This window comes from Hydra vulgaris, chromosome 13, assembly GCF_038396675.1.
Source record: "Hydra vulgaris chromosome 13, alternate assembly HydraT2T_AEP".
NCBI lineage: Eukaryota > Metazoa > Cnidaria > Hydrozoa > Anthoathecata > Hydridae > Hydra > Hydra vulgaris.
In genome coordinates this window covers 24,140,242-24,162,109 of record NC_088932.1, presented here as the reverse complement: position 1 = coordinate 24,162,109, position 21,868 = coordinate 24,140,242, and the positions used below count along the sequence as shown (strand labels likewise).

Here is a 21,868-nt window from a genome sequence, read left to right as displayed (position 1 = left end):
CCAAATAAATGCTGAGCATCACTTCTTTACTACGTTACATGGCAAAAGTCCATGTGATAGAATAGGAGGTACTATAAAAAGAGAAGCAGCAAAAGCTAGTCTACGAGCAGCAATTACAAATCAGATTCTCACACCGCAAGATCTGTTTACATGGGCTCAAAAAAACATCAAAGGTGTTAACATATTTTATCTTTCAAGTGATGATATCAATAAACATGAAACAACTTTTAACCTTCAGAAAGGATATGAAGGGAGGCCCACGGTTCTGGGAACAAGAAGCTGTTTTGTACCAGATGGAGAGAAATTGTTTTTTCGAAGAATATCTAGTGATACTGTCTATGATACTTATGTGTTAAATGTTGTTAATTTGATTTTAAAAAATCCTTTAAATTTTCAAACCGTACATATATTGCATGCTTTTACGATGAAGAATGGTACATAGGGCTTGTGGTTGATATTTGTAATTAAAACCAAGACGTTAATGTGAAGTTTATGCAAAGAAACAAATTAAATTTAAAATGGACAAACGATGCACGATCAAGTCAGTGTTGGGTTTGACAAGATAATATGTCAAATAAGTGTTCCATTGATTAAAAGTATAAGTGCTCATGACTATATTCTTGCTAGTAATGACCATGACAGTATTATGAGTTATATAAATCAGAGATAAGCTAATTAGTTTCATGTATACATACTTTTTCTTTTAACTGATTATCTTACTCTTTGAATGCACTTTTTTATAGTATAGTTTGTATAAAATTTGAGGTATAAATTTTGTATGTGGTAAGTGGTGTTTTTTTGTTCTACTTTTAAAAATATCATCACTCTCAAAAGGCTGCAATCATGTTATAAGATAGAGTATAGGTCTTTAAATTTTTTTTGGTGATTGTCTATATATAGAACCTCAACATTAAAAAGTTTCATAATTTATTTAAACTGTTTACGCTACTTTTTATGCCAATGAAAATACTTTCTATTTAGTGTTGATATACAAAATAACATGGTAGAACTATGATAAATTTCCCAAAAAATTGAAATCGTACGAAGGCACCCCACGCTTAGGGTACATTCGTATACAGTTTAAAAAAAAAAATTTTGATTTATCAATTCAAGTGTATTGTTTCAAGTGCAATTTTTATTAAATCTAAATTTCATTTTTTTTGGAAAGATGACTCAAATTTATCATAACTTTTTATATTATAATTTGTTTATACTATACATGCTATTTTTCATGTCTGTTTAAACGAACTTAATTAAACGAACTTAATTAAACGAACTTCATTAAACGAACTTCATTAAACGAACTTCATTAAACGAACTTCATTAAACGAACTTCATTAAACGAACTTCATTAAACGAACTTCATTAAACGAACTTCATTAAACGAACTTCATTAAACGAACTTCATTAAACGAACTTCATTAAACGAACTTCATTAAACGAACTTCATTAAACGAACTTAATTAAACGAACTATTTTTTTTTTTTTTTTACAATAAATAGTCTTAATTGAACTTAATATTACCTAAAACAACCGGTAACTAAGTAAACTCTTCATAGAAAGTTTGAAGTTAATACATATTAACAAGATGCCTCAGCGCAGCAATTACAGTTTTAGACAAAAATAATATCTTTTAAAGGACAAAATATATTGTCTCTGCTTGTTTAAAAATAAATACAAGTCAATGATGCAGTACAACCAGTGTTATAGATCAATAGTTTGTAAGTGAGTCTAACCTATTTACAAGTGAGTCTAACCCAAGAGTTAATTATACTATTGAGTAAAAATTAGTGCTACTAAGCACTCTTAACCTATTTAATCAATATACTTCAACTAGTTTAATTTTTGTGACAAATGCATTCGATTTTAACATAAAGATTTCTTGCATAAACGTCTTATGGTGGATAAGCATGTTATGTGTAATTACTAGATTTTATCTCTGAAAATTTATTTAAATCAAAATTTAAACAAAAAATATTTTACTTTTTTGGATTAGGCTAGAATGGGCAGTGCTGGAATAGGCCAGAATAAATTATTACCTAGGACCCCCGAAGATTAGCCTATATACCCCCCCCCCCTCTTCCCCACCACCACTAAAAAAATAAAATAATGGATGTTTCCAAATTTTAAAATCCTATTTCTTAATTTGATTAAGTTTTAGAAAAATTTTATTGTAAATTAATCAATAGTGAAACTATTTTATTTTTAATTTTAAACATAATTGAAATTTTTTTGTACACTTTTTATTTTCATTTTTAAGAACTTTTTCTTAGTACAAAACAAATAAAGTACGTCATACATTTTAATATGAAAAAAAAATTTACAAAAAAAAAGTTTATAAAAAATGAGACTTCTAAAAGTGTCAGTGCCTTGCGCCTCCGTTTTCTTTAACTCGACACTGCTTTTTGGTCAACATTGTTAAATATGGGACCTTAAATCCCATTATTTATTAAAACCAACATTAAAGCGGCTCACAAATGTTAAAATAAAAATACATCTCTTATTGGCCTTAATCACGTTAAAGACTAAAACTCTTTAATTCGTTTGATTTAAAAAATCAAAAAAGGTTAACTTAAATATCGCTTTCCAATCGCTTGGACGCATAACGCCAGGTAATTACTTTTGGCGCTTTTTGACTAAAATAGGAATTTAATTTATTATTCATAGTCTGTGTTTTTTTTATGTATCTATCATAAAAATTGTACTTTTAAATTTTTTTAGGTTCGATGGTTTTCTATAATTAACCTTTAAAAGAAAGATGCAAAGTGGTCAGTGGTACAACAAAAACGTTGTACTTTCAACTGGGATGTGAATTTTTGTTTTAACGAAAAAAATATGATGTATAGCGCCATATTTATGACAATTTAGCATGCACTTTATAAGCATCAAGATCTAGAATTACGTTGTAAAGTATCTATAACCCGTGAGTAGTAAAATACTCTACACTGGTCAAAGGTACAACTAGGAGTATTTTTAAAACACCTTTTATTTCAACTTTTGTAAAGATTTTAATTTTTACTTTTTTAAGTATAATATTTAGCCCACGTTTGTTAAACAAAATGATTTACGATAAAATAATATTCAGTAAATTGTTTTAATTATATGTACATATGTAAAAAATACTTTCCTTCGCACTATAATATCTAGAAAAAAAATATTTTATAAAGCAAAAATTTAAATAAGTTTGATAACATTTACAAAAGTATCTTAAAACTTATGACTTATAACGTCAGAGCCTGGTAACAACTTATGTGTATTATTTTCGTTGAAAAATTATTTTACAAAATCTGACTTACCTCTGTCTCCTTATAGTTTTTTCTTGATGTGAGAACATCTAATAATGTTGTTTTTCCAGATCCACTTGGACCCATAATTGCAGCAAGTTGCCCTGGGTTAAAGTAAGCAGAGACTCCTTTAATAATTTTACGCCATTGGCCAGGAGAACTCTTTCGGCGCAATTTTGTTAAAGTCTTTTGAATTTTAATACCATTATGATTTCGACGGTTAGATTCTATTTGAGGAGTACTATTAGAACTAATGTTATATATAAGTTTAGAACAAGATATTCCTATACATGAATATTGAGGGCACGGTGGTAAGCAAGTAGCATTTTCGTTTTCTTCTTTTGACTTGCTTTTATTTTCAACTAAATGGGCGGATTGTGTTTGCTTTAGTTTCCAGTTGTTATAAATCCATGATAGTTTGAAACAATAAGATAAAATAATGATAGTTACAATTACAGTAGTAAGAAAATTACGTTGCCACTCAGGTGTTTTTTCATGATATCTTATAGGAAATAAGATTTCAGGACAGGAAGAATCGCATTGCACTTGTTTGCAGGAATCTATTATTCGTAAAGGAACACTGCGGTTTCTTGTGGATACGTTTTCATTTGTTATCTCAGTATACCATGTTAGAAATAGTTTGTGTAAGCTTTGTCCGTGGATTTGCGTTTGTTGAAAGTGTTTTGAATCCACAACATGTTTTAAACTAATCCCCTGGAAATTTTCTTCAGTTAAAGATTTATATACATTAGTCCAAAGATCTGAAGTAGCAAGATAGACATGCTGCATGCAAGATGTTACCAAGTAGCTCACACTTTTGTGGGCGTTCACCGAATTTAAGGAATTTTTTAGCTGACCACTATGCTGTTGAAATTCAGATATGACATCAGAAAAGTCAATACTAGCGTTGTATTTTCCGGAAGTATATACCGATAAAATATCAAACGAACTAATTAAAGCCATTATTTGGATATTGGAATATACAAGTTCTTTAGAAATTATGCACGAAATTGACAGACAGCAGGGAAATCCCATACTTGTATCACGACATCCATTCGTCTCCATAATAGGAGAAAAAACCAAGTTTTTTAAATCATTGTTGTTATTTAAAAGCCAAGAGGAATCCACCAAGACAGACACAGTTCCATTTGTTTTGTTTTTTAAATAGTTTGCGTGATTTATAGCTCCGACACCTCCAGCACTTGAGCCTGCTAATAGAATTACCGACGATAAATGTAAACCATAATTCATTAAATCGGTGACCACAGATTTAAAAATATTTATTCCATTAAAAACAAATTGTTTTTCATGTTTAAATTGAGTATAATTTGACATGTTATCAAAATGTTTTTTACCGACAGAAACTTCATCGGACTCGCTTTTAGTGACAGAAATGTTGTGAAATTGGCTTTGATCAACAGAAATGTTGTGAAAATGATTTGTACTGACCGAAAAATTAACCACAGGTAATGTTGTAGCAAATTTAGTTGATAAATTTTTCTCGGAGGGTGTAGTTGTTTCACTAAAACCAGTGTTGTTAGAAAAACTGTCATTACCGTATGAGTTGTCATGAATGTTGTTCTCTGGTGTTAAAATAAATTTATCTAATGTTTCTGTGTTATTAAAAACTACGTTGTTTATTATATTATCAGTTGCTTCAATGTTTAAATTTTGTGTCGTATTAACACTTTCGTATTTTGGAAATCGCGTAGCATGTTCAGATATTTCATCAAAAAACAACGGTTTTTGGCTTCCGAGCCAAAAATCGCTACTACAATAGATTAATAATACTTTGTTGTGATCGTCAAAATAAGCATCATTAAATAAATTTCTTCCTTCTATTATCTCTGGGTACAAATTTGAACTCATAAAGTAAGGTTTAGTTTCAAATCTTGTTTGACATTCCACAATGGTGCTACATCCCCCGCCTCCTTCAAGAAATAGTACCCATTTTGTGTGTAAAGGATTGTGCTGAATATAGTATATTGCTTTACTTCCATCATTACAAACTGCATAAGGATCAAGTAAGACGTGTTTTTTTAAAACATTTTTAGTGGCATGCGAGAGAATTATTATGTTTAGAAGATAAATTAAAAACAGCATTGTATCAACTTTAGAAGTGTTTTTATCTAAATAAAAAGTATATATTAAGCATAAATCTACTCAACATAAATCTACTCAAGTAGCACAACACGTTAAGCCAACGTTGGAGTAACTTTGACCCTTCTAACGTTGTTTTTACGTAAACGAAACGTAGAGTGTTGCTTGGATACAAAGTTCTGTTTGGTACATATTATAAAAACTGTTCAATCTTTGAACAGTTTTTAGTACATATACATTTTTTACATACATTTTTTGGTACATATTATAAAAACTATTCAATCTTTGAACAGTTTTTATAATATGTACCATTTACGTAATATAGTTGATACTTTTATTTTATACTTTTATATAAAATAAAAAATGATTTGAGTATACCTTATAGAATACAAATTAAAAAAAACATTTACACAATTTAACATAAATAACCTTCGAAACGCCAATATTTGGTGTTAAATGCCTTTAGTATACCTTATACCTATATTCGATGTTATGTACTATTATTGTTAATTAGATATTTATTTTTTTATTTTACATATCATTTATTTGAGTGCTTTTACATATCACATTCACATAAGAAATGTATTTTAATTTTTAAGCAATCGACAAAAGAATTAAAATATTTGTCATTTTTTGAAAATGCCACATAAAACTATTTCTATTCTTTAATCTTTGGCGAATAATGCGGAATGTTAAATATTTAACTCGAGCAAGGTTGTGTAGCTTTTTTTTAAATCGAGCAAAACTTGTTAAATTGAAAAATTTTAACTATGTGTGATTCATTCTAGAATAAAATATCTCAAATTAAAAAGAAAGCAGCGTGGCAGTCAATAATTTCATGACGAGACTCCATAAAAAAATTCTTGCATAAGTGTAAAGAGAATGTGGATGCGTGTTTGACAACTTATAAGAAAATTATGTTGCTATGGTTTACGACTGTCAATAAACAAGTTATGCTTTATCAATCATGAAACTTGACTTGCACGAGCTAAAATATTAAAAACGAACGGTTCAATGTGACTTCATAATTCATGTGAAAATTTTGTATAAGTCATTTTTTGTGTGTGTTTGAAAGTAGTGTTAATAATAAACAACTAATAAAGAAAAACTGTCCTTAAAAATAAAGAACTAATTTATGCATTTTCCTTTTTTTTTCTTCAAACTTTGTTGCTTTAGTAAACCAAAACTTTATTTTTGAGTAAATGTTGTTTGTGTACCCCTTTAGAGTTGGTAAACTTTTTGACAAACCCTCTCACATAGAAAAGTCTGATCATGTCTCTGAATGTCAAAATGTTTAGTCTTTGATTGTGTCACCATATCATTATAATCGGATGTAAATATCAAAATTAATAAACCATCCGTACAACAGGTCCGGTAAAGCGTTTAATAAATAACTCAAACACCATTATCTTCAAGTTCCTATCGTATTGGTATTTTTAACAAATTGCAAACTACATGATATATATAAGTGTATATATATATATATATATATATATATATATATATATATATATATATATATATATATATATATATATATATATATATATATATATATTTATATATATATATATATATATATATATATATATATATATATATATATATATATATATACGAGAGTGACCTTCTTTATAAAATTTTTTCAAAAAGGAACTAAACGTGTTAATTTGATTTTATCTATTTCTATTGGATTATTTTTAGTTGTATTAAGTAATGAAATAACACTTCAATTATTCTAAATGTTTTGAATTCTATTGAGACTTTATTCGGTCTGGAAACGGAACAAAAGTTGGTTATTATAAAATGCACTAAACCTGCAACAAAAGTGCTCAATATTATATTTCTGGAACGAATGAATTGAATTTACTTTATTGTTATTATTATTATTAAATAAATTAATTTTGGTCATATGTGGATAAAATACTCGTTAAATTTTTTTATTAATTGTAAATAATAAAAAATACTTTATAGAACTACTAGATTAAGACATTTATTTCATGTAAATGTTAGTTTATATTAAATTTAATGTTGTTGTATATTTTATTTTAAAGTTAATTTTTATTCAATTTTAATCTTAATGTTCATTAATAAGTTAATGCATAGACTACTAAAAATAATACTTCAGTTACGCGTCGTAATATAAAATTATTTGTTTGCTTATTTTGGATTGTCACAAATACGTATGAAATAATACATTTTCCACACAAAAAAAAGTAATTGCAGGACTAGATTTAGAGTCATGAGAGTAATGGTTAGGGTCAGGTTTAGGGTCACAGCTGGTGTGGATAGAGCCAGAGTAAGGGTCAAGTTGTTCTAATTTAAACATTACCCCTAAAACCTAGCCCTGACCATGACCCTAAAAATGAAAGTTTTTTTTATCTGTGAAAGAGTGCATTAGATTAGACTTATTAGAAATGCATCAACCCATGTTTACACGTATTTTTGACAAACGTTAATTTAATGTCGTTTAATGTCTTGAATATTCCGGTTTCAGAAATTAAAAGAGTTATTGGCCGGCTTGCCATATCACGTAAGTTCAAGCTATTAAAAAAAATGGTTATAAATAGTCAGTTAATTTTTTTTTATTATTATTATTTTTATAAAAAAAATTGTAGAGCTTTAGGACCACACAGGATAAGTAAAACTTAATTCAAGAATTTTACTAATTATCAGTCTTTCCTTTTCAAATCCACAGTCTAGACACGTATATTTAATTTACCTTCAAAATTTAAGTTATATATGACTAGACAGTTTATTTAAAATGTTTTAAAATTTGTTTTTTTAGAACTATTTATATTTGTAAGTATTTATAAATTTTTAATGAATTTGTTTTACTTTTAGGAATATTTTTCTAAATTGATAGAATTAAGCTTACATTTAAAATAATTCTCACACGATAGTTATTTATTCCTTAACAATATGTACCGGTTAACAATATGTACCGGTTAACAATATGTACCGGTTAACAATATGTACCGGTTGCAAAACTGCATTCAGAGATGTTAAAAGAAAAGATGTGCTAAAAGATGTTGTTTGTAAAGCAAAAACATTTTTCCTAATAATGTGTTTCCCAATAGGTATTTCCTATCCAATCAAAAAAAGGTACTTTTATTCGTTAAGTTTTAATTTACTTAAAAGAGAGTATATATATTTACTAAAAGTGAGTGTGCATAGAATTACTCTTAAACAAAAGCTCATTTTTCAGTTTTGATATTCTTGTACATGTTACCTAGTAACTAGTATATAAGTTTTTTTTTAATTAAATCTTTTTTTCTATTAAATAATATGCCTCAATAGAAATTTATGTTCAAAAAATCTGCTATGATTTTGTTCTTAGTTTAACAAATACACTTTTAAACAAAAAAAGTTTATCTAAAACAAACTTAAAGCTCAAAAAGTTGAAAAAAGATGTTTTTGTGCTGCAATTCTCTTGAATAAACAATATACAAGAAAACCAAAAATAAGAAAAAAAAAGATTATTTTTAAAACTGAAATCATCCTTTAAATAACTTCCTCCTCCTTCCTTTTGTAACTTAACATTCAATCAACTCTTCTTTACAGCCTTAAATCTTTTTCTTTTTGCTTTTGTGTTACTTTACACTTCATTAATTGCTGCGTCTATTAAGTTTATTAAAAATAGTATCAAAACAGACATTGATCTGTATTCCAAGTTTCTTAAACACTTTGGCAAGTCCAAATTGACCTTCTAATTTATTTCCAAGCCAGTTTAAAGTTTGCATTGTGCAAACTTTAAACTGGCTTGGAAATAAATAATCTTTAAATGCTTATCCCACCCACCCCTACTCCCTAAACATGAGGGTAGTAATGAAGTAAAATTTTTAATTAAACTAAATTCAAATTCATTGTTGGATTTTCATTTCACGTCTTGGCCGGGGCAAGCAAACGTTTTAGGTTTTTTTTATTTCCAGGCTTCCACCATCTCGATTTATTGCATATGTATAAACATACTTAAGTTTAGAGTTTGAACAATGCGTGAAAGTGTCATATCTAAAACATCAAAAAATCCTGTGGGCGCCCATAACTAAGTAACATAAATATTTTAGAAACGCTTCAGTGAAAGTATGAATCACATTTTGTATTTATATAAACAACTATTTGTTCTTACATTGTAATCTGCTTGATTACGCGTGTGGTAAAATAATAAAGAAGTTGCTCAGTATTGCTAATACTAAGCCAGTAATATGCAGGCGTGGTCCACCATAAAAATTTTTAATTTTTAGCAGTAGCTTGAATTTTTCTGGTTTGTCTCAGAAGAAAAAAATTTTTTCAACAAAATAAAGTTAATGAAAAGATTGATGGATATTCTGGTTGCTGGAAAAATTTAAAAAGCTACTTCATGTTTTTTTTTAATTTGTATAAGTACAAAACTCAGTACAATATCTTTTGAAAAAGTTGTCATTACATTCCATGGGTATTTACAAATAATACGAATGTCAATCTTAAGTAAGCACCTATTTGGAAAATCATAGCATTCTCGTAATAATAGTATTGAAGCAAAACTAATGACAACAATCATAAAAATAATACTATTATATATAATATTGATGATGATAATAACAAAAATAATGACAATAGTAATAATAACAATTCTACAAATATAAATAATAAAATAAATGCACCGTAAAAAATATTCGCCTAATTCAAGATTATGATTAGAATAGATTGGTACTGAATTAACCATTATTAGAAAATATTAACCATTTTAGAAAAAACCCAAAGTTACATTAAAAGCATCAAACTTAATAGAAAATTAAAAAGTGTTCTCATCATTTAACAGTAGAATGTACTTAATATAACATTAAAAATTAACAGAAGATTAATTTTTTCAAATCTTTATTTTATTTTATTTCTAGTTATTTCTAGCTATATGGTTACTATGGTTACTCCATTACTTCATGGTGTGCTGAAATAACTAGCGGTTATACAGAAAAAACCACAAAGTATTTCCGAACATTATCTAGGTATTTGAGTACAGTTTTGGCAGTTTTTTCGTTTTATTTTGAAAGTTTTTGATTTTCTGTATTTTGCTTTAATTCTCGTTCATCTTTTTTTACGCTTTGTATTAAACTTCATGTGAATCAATTCTGTTTTACAAGTTGAAATAATTCATTTACTATACAAGAAGTATTGTAATTGTACATTTCAATAAAATAAACCTCAATTAAAATATTTAATTAGCGCCGTAGTTTTAAAGTTTGCAGATATAACTGGTTGGAACATTATTTTTCCAGTATATCAAAAGGCCTCGTTACTTTATAATTTTGTCGGCTAAAACATTAATAAAAAATATTTTACCTTCAAGATTTTTTAATTGTATTGAACTCTAATGCTGATATTAGCATTAGAATTCAATACCCTAAAAAAACATTATATGTATCGTGAGGTTAAAATTATTTTCTAACTTATTGAAAAATTCGAGTTATTGATTGTGTTATGTATCTCAAAATAATGTTTTTCGGTTTTATTGAAAACAAAGTTATAATTAAAAAAAATGCGGAGAAAACGTAATAAAAATCTTTTTATATGTCTCCTAAAGATTTTATTTTTTTAAATCGTTTTTTCTCAAAACTCAAAAATGTGAAAATAGAATAAAATAGCTTTAAACTCGCGATATGTGGTATAAACTATAATTACAATGATATATCTAAAATAACAGAAATATACTTTAAAATCATCTAAGCCTCAAATTGATAAATTTATTTTTGAAAAATTACTTTTGATAAGATTTTGATAATCTTGAAAATTCGTATCTCTCGATGCAATTTAGGAAATTCGTTCTTCTCAATGTAATCTTGAAAACTTTTAGTTTGTAAACAAACAATAACAAAAAAAGAACTCGAAACAAGAATTACTGCTAGACATTATTGTTAGTGACTTGCTTTGGTTATTTCAGTACCAATCTCTTCTATGTATGCAAGAAAAAATTTAATTTTTTGAAAATATTTTTTTAAATGAAATAAAGCCAAACCCTAATATTAACATTAAAAGAAGGTATAGACAGAATTTTTCTGTAAAGATTTTCATTTATTTTTGTTCATACATTTTTTTTTCAAATTGAAACTTTTTTTCAAGTTGTAACCAGTTCTGTTATTTGCAAAATAGCAGAAAGTATTTATAAGTACCCTATCAAAATAACCCAATAAAGTTAGCCTTGTCTCTAATATGGCATATTATATAATCATCGGTAAAAGAATTTTATTTTATGAGTTGTATTTATTTGTTCATACACTTCTTAGCTGTTTTTCGTAGCTTAAAATAGTTTAATAAATTTTTTCTAAATTGGCAAAACCATCTTTACAAATACGTAGTCATGATCAGTCAATAATAATTTGCATACGTAGTAAAATACAAAGCCAATGGACTGAGAAAGCATTAACCATTTTTACTAACACTTTTTATCATTCTTTAACTCTTTTTGAAAATATTTAAGCAAATAACATCTATTCTGGTTTTTGAATTCTTGCTTCGAAAATATCTTTTTCTTAAATACTTTATGCTTCTTTAACTGTTATGGGTATAGAGTAGAATCTTTATGTAAAAATGTATTGAAAAGTGACAATTCATAAATATAGTATCTTTTATAGCTTTTATCATGAAAACTTTTAGTTTGGAAATGTTACACAATATCATGAGTAAAATATTTTTTAAAATTTCACTAAGTTGACTAAGGTTTGAATCAGTAGTAATCTAAAAATGTATTTGAAAGAATTTTTTGTTGGGAGATTAGAGATATTCACGACATGATTTAATATATTAAGGATGTTAAAAGTTTGAAAAATACCTGGACCAAGTTCACCATATCACAGAGAAGATTCATGATCAGTAGCACTATTAACTTAACAATTTTCACTAAAAGTGTAGATACAGGATACCTCATTTTCAGTGTCATTGATTTCATCATGTTTGTCTTCATTGTTCTTCTTCTCTGCAGTATCCCTTTATTTATTCTCCGTAGCTTCAATTTATTATATTTACAGTCGACTCTCGATATCTCGAATACTTGATATCTCGAACTTTTGAGTATCTCGAACTTTTTTAGCGGTCCCATGGACATAACGTACTAGTTTAGGCTAAAATCCTCTCGATATCTCGAACCTTATTATCTCGAACTTTTTGGTATCTCGAACAATATTTTCGGTCCACAGGGCAATTTTCTCTCGTTATCTCGAACTTTTCAACATTTTTTTTTTCAAAAATGTTTTAATAAAATTTAATTTTTTTAAATTCCAATTTTCGAAAAAAAAAAATTTTTAATTCGATTTTTAAATTCGACTTTTTTTTAAGAATCGAATTTCTGAAAAGTTTTCCTTTAATATATAATTTATTCTTTTTGTCAAAGGCAGCAACATGCCGCTCGTTAAACGAACTAATCTATAATAGAAAAATGCAAGGCATTAAAAGACCTAGAGACTGGGATGTCTAACAAAGAGGTTGCCAAAAAGTATGGAGTCCCAAAGAATACATTATCAACCTGGATTAAAAATAAAACCAAGTTATTAACCTCACTGGAAAAAAATGGCACAAAATCTAAACGGAAGAAACTTCGTAGTGGTAATTTCAAAAATGTAGACAAGGCCATATACACGTGGTTCGTTGCAAAAAGAAGTCAACAAGTACCAATTGACGGTACCATACTAAAAGAAAAGGCACTAAAATTCGCAGAAGCATTAGGAGAGTTGGATTTTAAAGCATCTGATTGTTGGTTTCATAATTGGAAAGAAAGGTCAGTTAAATTTTGTCAAATCTTGTTCAATTTTAATATAAACAAATAACATGTATCTGTTTATATTTAATTTATTTAGTTTTTTAAACGTGTAATTAAAATTCAATTATTCTGTTCCTATTTTTAGGAACGGCATCAGCTTTAAAATAATCTCAGGCGAAAGTGCCGCCGTGACGAATAATATGACTGCTTCGTGGAATGAAACTACACTTCCAACATTGCTTTTGAATTACAAGCTTGAAAACATTTTCAAAGCCGATGAGTTTGGACTATTTTACCAGTGCCTACCAAACAAAACATACCATTTATCACGAGAAAAATGTTTTGGGGGAAAAAATAGTAAAGTCAGACTAACAGGCATAGCAGCAGGGAGTGCAACGGGAGAAAAATTACCTATGTTTGTTATTGGAAAATCTAAAAACCCACGGTGTTTTAAGCACATTAAACAACTTCCTTACACATATAAAAATCAGCTAAAAAGTTGGATGACCGGAGACCTTTTTACAGAATGGGTAATGAAACTTGACTCATTTTTTCGTGCTCAAGACAGGAAAGTAGCACTCCTGGTGGATAACTGTTCTGCCCACCCACACATTGAAGGGCTAAGCAACATCAACCTAATATTTTTCCCCCCTAACACCACATCTGTCCTTCAGCCCATGGATCAAGGCGTAATACGAAGTCTTAAAGCTTATTATCGTCTCAAAATTGTGCGTTTGTGTATCAAGGCTGTCGATAATAACGAACCCATGCCAAAAATTTCTATACTTCAAGCAATGAAAGATCTTGTTTCTTCGTGGAAGGCTGTGTCGAAGGAGACTGTCATCAACTGCTTTAAAAAAGCTGGTATCAGCAAAACAAACAAGAGTATTGAAGAAACTGATGATGATCATTCTTTTAAATTTTTGACAGAAGAACTTAACCGTTTGCGAGAGTTAGATCCTCGTGCCGTCCAAGAAGATCTCTCAGCGGAATCTTACATTGGTTTAGATTGCGATGTAGTAACCACCGGTTCACTTGCTACTGATGCTGAAATCATTGCTCAGATTTTAGACCCTAATTTTGAAAACAACGATATTGAAGTTGAAGATAGCGTTGACGAAGCTATTGACGTCGAAGCCCCGCCACGCCCATCTGATATTCAATTAGAAATTGCTTTTGAAACAATTCAAAATGCTTCGCTATACAGCTCAAAATACGGAAATGAAATACAATCCCTAGCACTAAAACTTGAGGATTTAATGAAGATGGAAAAGATGGATAATTTAAAGCAATATCAGATAACTGATTTTTTCCAAAAGTTGTAGTTTTTGTTGTTAATGATTTTTGTCAGAAAAATAACTTGTTTTAATGAAAGTCGGGCAATTTTATTTATTTTCAACCCTTTTCTTGATATCTCGAACTTTTTTTCCGGTCCCCTTAGTGTTCGAGATATCGAGAGTCGACTGTACATCTTATTTTTTCATTAGATTTGATGCAAAAAAATTGTCATTCTTAGACGTTTAAGTGCCATGTGCTTTCTTGCTTTCTTTAATCTGCTTGAAGTAGTCCCACTTATATTTCTTTTGCATTTTGAAACATACCAAACTCTAAATATTACATTTGTTTTACAATATAAAACCACTGTTGCCAATTAGTGATTTTTTGTTTGTCATACTCCGAAACACAAGTTTTTTATTGCAGCGTTTTAGTGTTAAATTTGCCATTTGGCAAGTTTTTCTAAACCCTCCTTTAATTCATCACTGGATCCTAACTTAGATATTCTGAGTATTTATTACATAGATAACATATATATCTGTGGCCATTGATCAATTTATGATAAGCGCAAAATTGGTCATTTTAAGATAAATATGAAGTTTTGCAATATTTCGCAAGATCTTTCATTTGGTCAAACTATGATTACTATAGTTTTAAATAAATAATTTATTTTTCATTATTACCAATTTATGGCAATAAATCAAATGCTGTACAATATTATGTGTATTTGTTTTCTTTTTGAAGTAATGTAAACAAGTGTTACATTAATTTGTTCTTAAAAAATACCTCTCATTTATATTTTAATTAAATTAACTTAAAGTAGTTTTAGGGCTGAGCTCGTTAGTATACTAATGTCTAGGATTTTAGTGTAAAGTTAAGTACATTCATTATTTTTATGACTTAAATTTTACAAATGTTCATCAACAAGAACTTTTAAATACCTTATAGTATCTTGCTTTTAAAGTTTATTTATTATTCATAATCAGTTCGAACGATATTAGGGAAAGAAGAAAGATTACTTGACCTAAAAAAATCATTTACTTACTTTAATTCAATATTCATGTATTAATGTTCACAAAGTTAGTATATGCTAATAGTTGAGTTATGTTAATGATTTATTAAAAAAAAAAAAATGTCATGTATGGTCTGCAAGCATGAATTTAGTTTTACTGTTGAGTTATTCAAATATTTAAGCTATAAAATATTTAAGTTATAAAAATATTTAAGCTTAGGAGCAAAGTTAACAAAAAAATTATAATCTTTTTCTTTTAGAGTAAATAAAAAAATTAGTAAAAAATAATTATAATTTTGTTGTAGTGTAAGGTTGCCATAGTAGAAAAAGATTGACATAGTAGAAAAAAGATGCCGTAGCTGGGGAAGGTTACCAAAGTTAATTATGTTAAAGAATTGACTCCTTTTTTTTTTTTTAACTTATAAAATTTATAATTTAAAAATTATTATATAGAATTTTTTAATTTAAAAATAGAGTATTCGTTGATGGGAGTAAAAAGGTTTTCTAAAATGAGCGAATGCTTCGAGCCTCAACGAAAAAACAATAACTTTGAACAATTAAAAATGATTTATAATATAAAAATGGTTATACTATTATTATTTATTATTGTTACTATTTCTTATTCTTATATTTATTTAAATTGTTTTCCTTATTCATTTTTGTAAGGATATTGTCAAAATCGTTTTTTTTTTTGGTTTTTTTTGTCTCAGTCGAATCTGATTTTGTTGTTGTTGAAAAACAAAGTTCTTTGTAAAAAAATTAATGTTAAAAATTTTTTTAAACCCTCATTTTAACCATAGTATTACCAGCAGATAATAATACATACAATATATAACAATATACTACAAACATAAAAAATTTACGCGATAATGACTTTGTATACTCTAACATTATTACATACTTCCGTAGGTGCAAATATTTAAATCGTAAAATATTGTGTATACCGTGCTGATTTTTACTTATCAGTTAATTTATACACAAATTTGTAAACAGATTATCAGCAAATGTAAAAGTATACTTAATTTGAAATAACTTTATTGGTTTTGCCGTAAAACGAGTTTTACCAAAACCTGCTTATCTTAGGTTACCTTCCCCTAAGTAATAAAAGTATTCCATGTATTTTGTGCGCTTGTTTTCACATTCTTTTATTTAACTTTTTTGATTCTAACTTCTTTAGTTTTAACTTTTTTAATTCTAACTTTTTTAAATTTATACTTTTTAGTTCGTTTTCTTAAAAGAATAAAAGTTTAAACGTTACTTAAAAAAAATATCCAGTCGAATTATCAAAACTAGAAAGTAGTTTATGTAAAGGTTTTGCGTAAACCTTTACTTGTTTTGTACTTTTTGCGTTTTTTAGTTTACGTATTTTTTATTTTATGTCGTGCGGCGCTAAAAAGAATACAAAATTATAAACGATTAAACATGTATCAGAAAAATTTCAAACTTACGTACAGACTAAGCACTGGCATTATCGCAATTCGATTAATTTTGGTAAAGCAGTAAATTTTGATTTTTAGATTAGAAGTCGGGGGCGCTTAGTTAAAAATGCAATATTTAGTTAGATAATAGAAATATGTCATTTATAGAGGAAGTCGCCGGATAATTTATTGTGAGTTGATTTTTATTGAAAAATCGAGTGCGATTTGATTCGATTTTTTATCACTTAATCGAAAAAACTGCTTTTTTGCAAACCGCCAATTCGGTAACGCCAGTGCTTAATACAGACGAATAGAAAGAATATCGAAGAATAGGTCACATCAATGAAATAGGAATATCAAAGAATAGACTATATCAGATACCCAACACAAAATACAAGACGTTTTTAGACGTCTTGAACACGTTTTTACTGGATAAAGGTTAGGATCCGTTTTTTTTTAAAAACCTGTTATTTGTCTCAACTGCTTAATTCGTGACTTGTTGTATGTCTTTTTTAAACCACTTTAATCCCTAATGCAATAATATGTATTTTTTTTTCGAGAAATCTTGATTTGTTTTATTGTAACATTTTAAAGTCTATGTGCTAGTAACATTAAAGTCTATGTGTTATAGTAATATGTAAAGTCTGAGTGTTAATAACACGAGAGTCTGTCAACAATTTTCCATCTTTACATTTGTCATAAAACTTAAGTTGTACTCTATTGACTTTGTCATGGTAAAAACTTTTCTACGTCATTTACTTTTTTTTTAACTTTATTTTTGCATCGCTAATAGACAAAGTGTGGATAGGCGTAATCACTATTAGACAAAGTGTTAGTATGCTTAATCAAATGAGCCTATATTGTAATGTATGAACGGTTTTGATGGCATAAGGTATATACTTGTTAGACCTTGACTTTAAATTAAAAATTGAGATCCTTTTTTGTCATTGGTTTTATTTTTAATTTAAAATGATTTTATTTTTTTATATATAACTGTTTATATACAAATATTTCAAAACCCTTCATAACTTTTTTTTTTTTTTGACATTATTGAACACATTTTTTAACGTCCTCCAAACTTAGAAATGCTTATAATAATAAAGATTGTCGATGGAAAGTTTTCAAGTCTAAAGCGTTTTCTCAACTAGAATTTTGAAATAGTTTGTTGAAATTCATTATTGCAGTAACTTCGAGTAGTTTAACATCTTTAAAAAACTTTTATATATCATATCGTCAACTCGGAATAAAAGTGTCGTATTGAAATTTTATTAAAATTGTATATAAATATGAAATTATCTAATCTATGTAAATTTAAAGTTATGTAAATGTAAAAAAATATTTTTATATAACGTTACGATATAACGTTTAAAAAATTTTTTTTTTCATTGACGTGATGTTAAACTTACATAAATTAGATAATTAGATTTTTATATATAATTTATAAGTACCGACAATACACCTGTATTCCGAGCTGACGATATATTAATGACAATTAATGCAAAGTATGATTTTTAGATAATTTCTGAATTGAGTAAATGAATATATCATCAGTCATTTGGTCAATATGTTGATACATTTTGACGAAATCATTTTTGTTTTAAAATTTTATTTTTTGTATATTATTTTATATATAATCAGAAAAGTACACAATTATGCACCTAAGGTACAACATTATATATAAAGTAAAAAAAAAAAGCGACAAAAAAAAATTATGTATAGAATAGTTTCAACTTTTTTGATTGAAATGCTCCGCAACACGTGAATAATAAAAGAGGTAATATATATATATTGAAAAGTATAAATATTAAATATAATATATTTAATATATATATGTGTATATATATATATATATATATATATATATATATATATATATATATATATATATATATATATATATATATATATATATATATATATATATATATATATATATATATATATATACATAACTACAAAGTACTTATATATTTTAAGTTATTCGTGAAAATGAGTTTTGTGTTAAACTTACGTTGAACAATCTTTAGTTATCGCAATTATCTGTTTCTTGCATATATTGCCATTTTTAATTTGTTAAATTCAATTTATAACCGAGATGAATACTTTAACAATGAAACATTTTAGCTATGATAACAAAACAAAAAAATTATTTTTCATTATATCTTGTTTCAAGTTAAAATTAAACAACAACACATAATTATATTAACCAAACCATAGAGCATAAGAAGATCATCTATAAACAACGAAAACATATCAAACCAATATATTTTATTAGCATCTTTAAGTGGATAATAAAATAAAGATCAAGTTTGATAGTCTGTTATTCATTCTATTATTTTTTATTAATCTTATAATAATAAATTTTATTCAAAACTAAGAGTTTGCGTATCAAAAAATCTTTGCATTATTTTAACAAACAATCATTTAAAAACTTAGGGAGTGTGACATTAATCCGATGATTGTTTTATTTAATACTTAGTAAATCAAAAAACGTTGAAAGTATCAGTACCATAGCATCCGTTGTTGCTAAGGAGGTATCATCCTTGCACTGATAAACAACTCTGCACATGAAGTTTTGCAAAAAAATTGAAAAATTTTTGGCACGATTTTTTGAGCGGAAATTGTAATTGTCAATGTTGAAAACATTTCTTGGGTGTCATGGTAATAATGATGCGCCAAGCAAATATATATATTATATAGTATAATGTCTAAACCATAAACAATTGTATGATGTGTGTGCCATTAATAATTGCATATATTTGCTTAAGATCAAAGCACTTTAACATACTGGTATGTTATAATGTTTAAATCATGTTTTGTTTTCAGATAATACATGTGTTAAATATAGTGTCGAGGACGTAACGAGAAGAGATGAGAGAGACGAAGTTTTTCCAAATAACCCTGCTTTAAACTAAGACCTTTTTGGTTAGTTTATTTTGGAGTAACTTACTTTTTTATAAACAAAGAATAAATTTTTATCTTTTTTTGTAAATGTTTTTACAAATTTTATATAAATTCAGTTTCAGCATTTCAAAGTTTATATGATTTTAGTAACACTTGATAAGTCCGAAAAAAAAAAATACTCCTTATATGTTTAAAGCAAAATTATGTTTATCTTTTTAATTAGGTTTGTTTCTATCACATTTTAATCTTATTTTAGTAAAGTAAATCATAAATCAAAACTTTCAAATAAATCATAAATACTCAAAATTTTCAAATAAAAACTTTGGTGTTCCAAAATTTAACTTAATTTCGAAAATACCTTCTAATTAAATTAAATATCGTGAAAATTTTATTTAAAGTATTTTTAAATAATTTAATTAAAAAAAAAAATTACTTAAAGCAGTTTTAAATGAATCCAAATTTTTAGCAGAGATTTTTAGCGAGTTGTGAAATTTAGCGGATTGCGATTCCAATAAAACAAAGTTAATAGATGAAATCGATATTGATTGTATTGTTAAATGTTTAAGCCTATAATTAACTAGAAAATTCAGGGGCGCCCTTTTTAGTAACCATTTACATATATGAATTTTATTTATATATGCCTATTATTTATTTATATATGTCCATATCAATAATACAAATATACAAATACATATTAAATCATATACACACAGACTTTGGAAGACATCATTCGCAACATCATTATTACATTGCCAAAAAAATATGCTAATGTAATTATAGTTAAATGCATGACATAAAAATCTCGAAATAAAAGCGTAAAAATAATATATTATTAAATTTAATTTAATTTAATTTCATTATCTTTTAAGTTAAAACTGTTATATGACATTGTTCAAAGCTATATCTTGGAATATAGCCATTTTTTAATTGCAAAGTTTTTTCTATCGTTATTTTTAATTAAATAGGATGCAGGTGCACTGTAAATTGAGTTCTTGATAATTCTTACATGGTTCTAAATGAAATTAGAACTACAGCGAATTTCTTTTCACTATCATTATTATTTATTTTGCGGCTCCACTTCCGTTTTCCATTACTCCATTTTAGAAATACACATATAGGTAACAGCAAGTCTAAATGCAAGATGTCACTTATTTACAAAAGACGTTAAAAAGATCTCTGACGGTAAAAATGAAGCCAAAAAAAAGTAAAATATCACAACATAGTGGAAGCTATACAGCAATTCAAAACTACTATTTAGTTAGGGATTTTTTGGTCGAATAACAATGCTCGTTCGTTTGTTAATGGGCATGAAAGAGAAGACGTTGTAGTTTATAGAAGCATTTGTAAATTATTTTGCCGACAACATAAAAAACTATTGGATGTTTTTGAAAACAGCAACTTCTGAATACATATGGAACATTGCTAAAGTTCAAACTGCGCGAATAATTACGGCTCGTGATGAAAGTACGGTGCGCTCGGATGGTACTCAATCATTTAAATCGCTTCATGCTTTCTTTAGTCCAATGTTTAATAAAGGAAAAGGAATCAGTAGAATGTTAAGTGATTTTATAGTGAGTTATCCAAAATAAACAACCTTTTCTTTAAATGAATGTGAATGGGAAAAAGCTGTAAGTGGCGAACCGCAACTAATAAAAAAAACTGATTTCAATTTTTTTCTTGAACAGTAACAAGTATCATTACACCGGAAAAGGCTGTTATTTTGACTATGAAGCAATTCTTCCTCAGTTCGTTTGACTTTAACTCTACTGAGATAATAATGAAGTAATAATGAAGTCAGTAAATTTTCGAATTTATATTAAATAAATTAGTGTAGTTGCATTGTCGACGATATTTATATATCGTCGACAATATTCACGTGTTGCTGAGCAAACCACACATACAAAAGCGTTATTAGATGTAAATATGTTTTGTAAATCACCTGGTACAACTTGTTCAGTCAACTAAAATGGCTCGATGAAGGTGTTGAAAAGACAATTAACTGTTTTTATATTCCGATAGTGTTTCTAAAGGCTTGTTTTTGTTAATGCAAAGAATTGGAAATTATTGACTTAACATGAAAACCTCAGACATTTTTTTTGCTGACTTAAGAATAAAAGCATCGTCTCATTTAACTTTTACGAAAAGA

The 21,868-nt window shown here is 27.3% G+C and overlaps 2 protein-coding genes across 3 annotated transcripts in view; one reads left to right on the top strand and one right to left on the bottom strand.

The window, feature by feature from the left end:
• LOC101234753 (uncharacterized) overlaps positions 1 to 19,123 on the bottom strand; it is a 48,926-nt gene extending 29,803 nt beyond the window's left edge. Inside the window, exons 1-3 of one of the 2 annotated variants that reach the window (XM_065814971.1) lie at positions 19,031 to 19,123; positions 18,830 to 18,942; positions 3,297 to 5,413 (exon numbers count right to left, since the gene is read on the bottom strand). In XM_065814971.1, the coding sequence (XP_065671043.1) occupies positions 3,297 to 5,387 (2,091 nt within the window). In that variant the 5' untranslated portion in view covers positions 5,388 to 5,413; positions 18,830 to 18,942; positions 19,031 to 19,123. Of the gene's footprint in view, positions 1 to 3,296; positions 5,414 to 18,829; positions 18,943 to 19,025 lie in introns of both variants that reach the window. The other variant, XM_065814972.1, reaches the window with a different exon arrangement.
• On the top strand, positions 12,806 to 14,536 carry LOC136089217 (tigger transposable element-derived protein 4-like). Its single transcript, XM_065814973.1, has 2 exons — positions 12,806 to 13,131; positions 13,259 to 14,536. Exons 1-2 carry the CDS (start codon positions 12,824 to 12,826, stop codon positions 14,436 to 14,438), a joined length of 1,488 nt encoding a protein of 495 aa, XP_065671045.1. The 5' UTR covers positions 12,806 to 12,823; the 3' UTR covers positions 14,439 to 14,536.
• Positions 19,124 to 21,868: the final 2,745 nt, after the last annotated feature.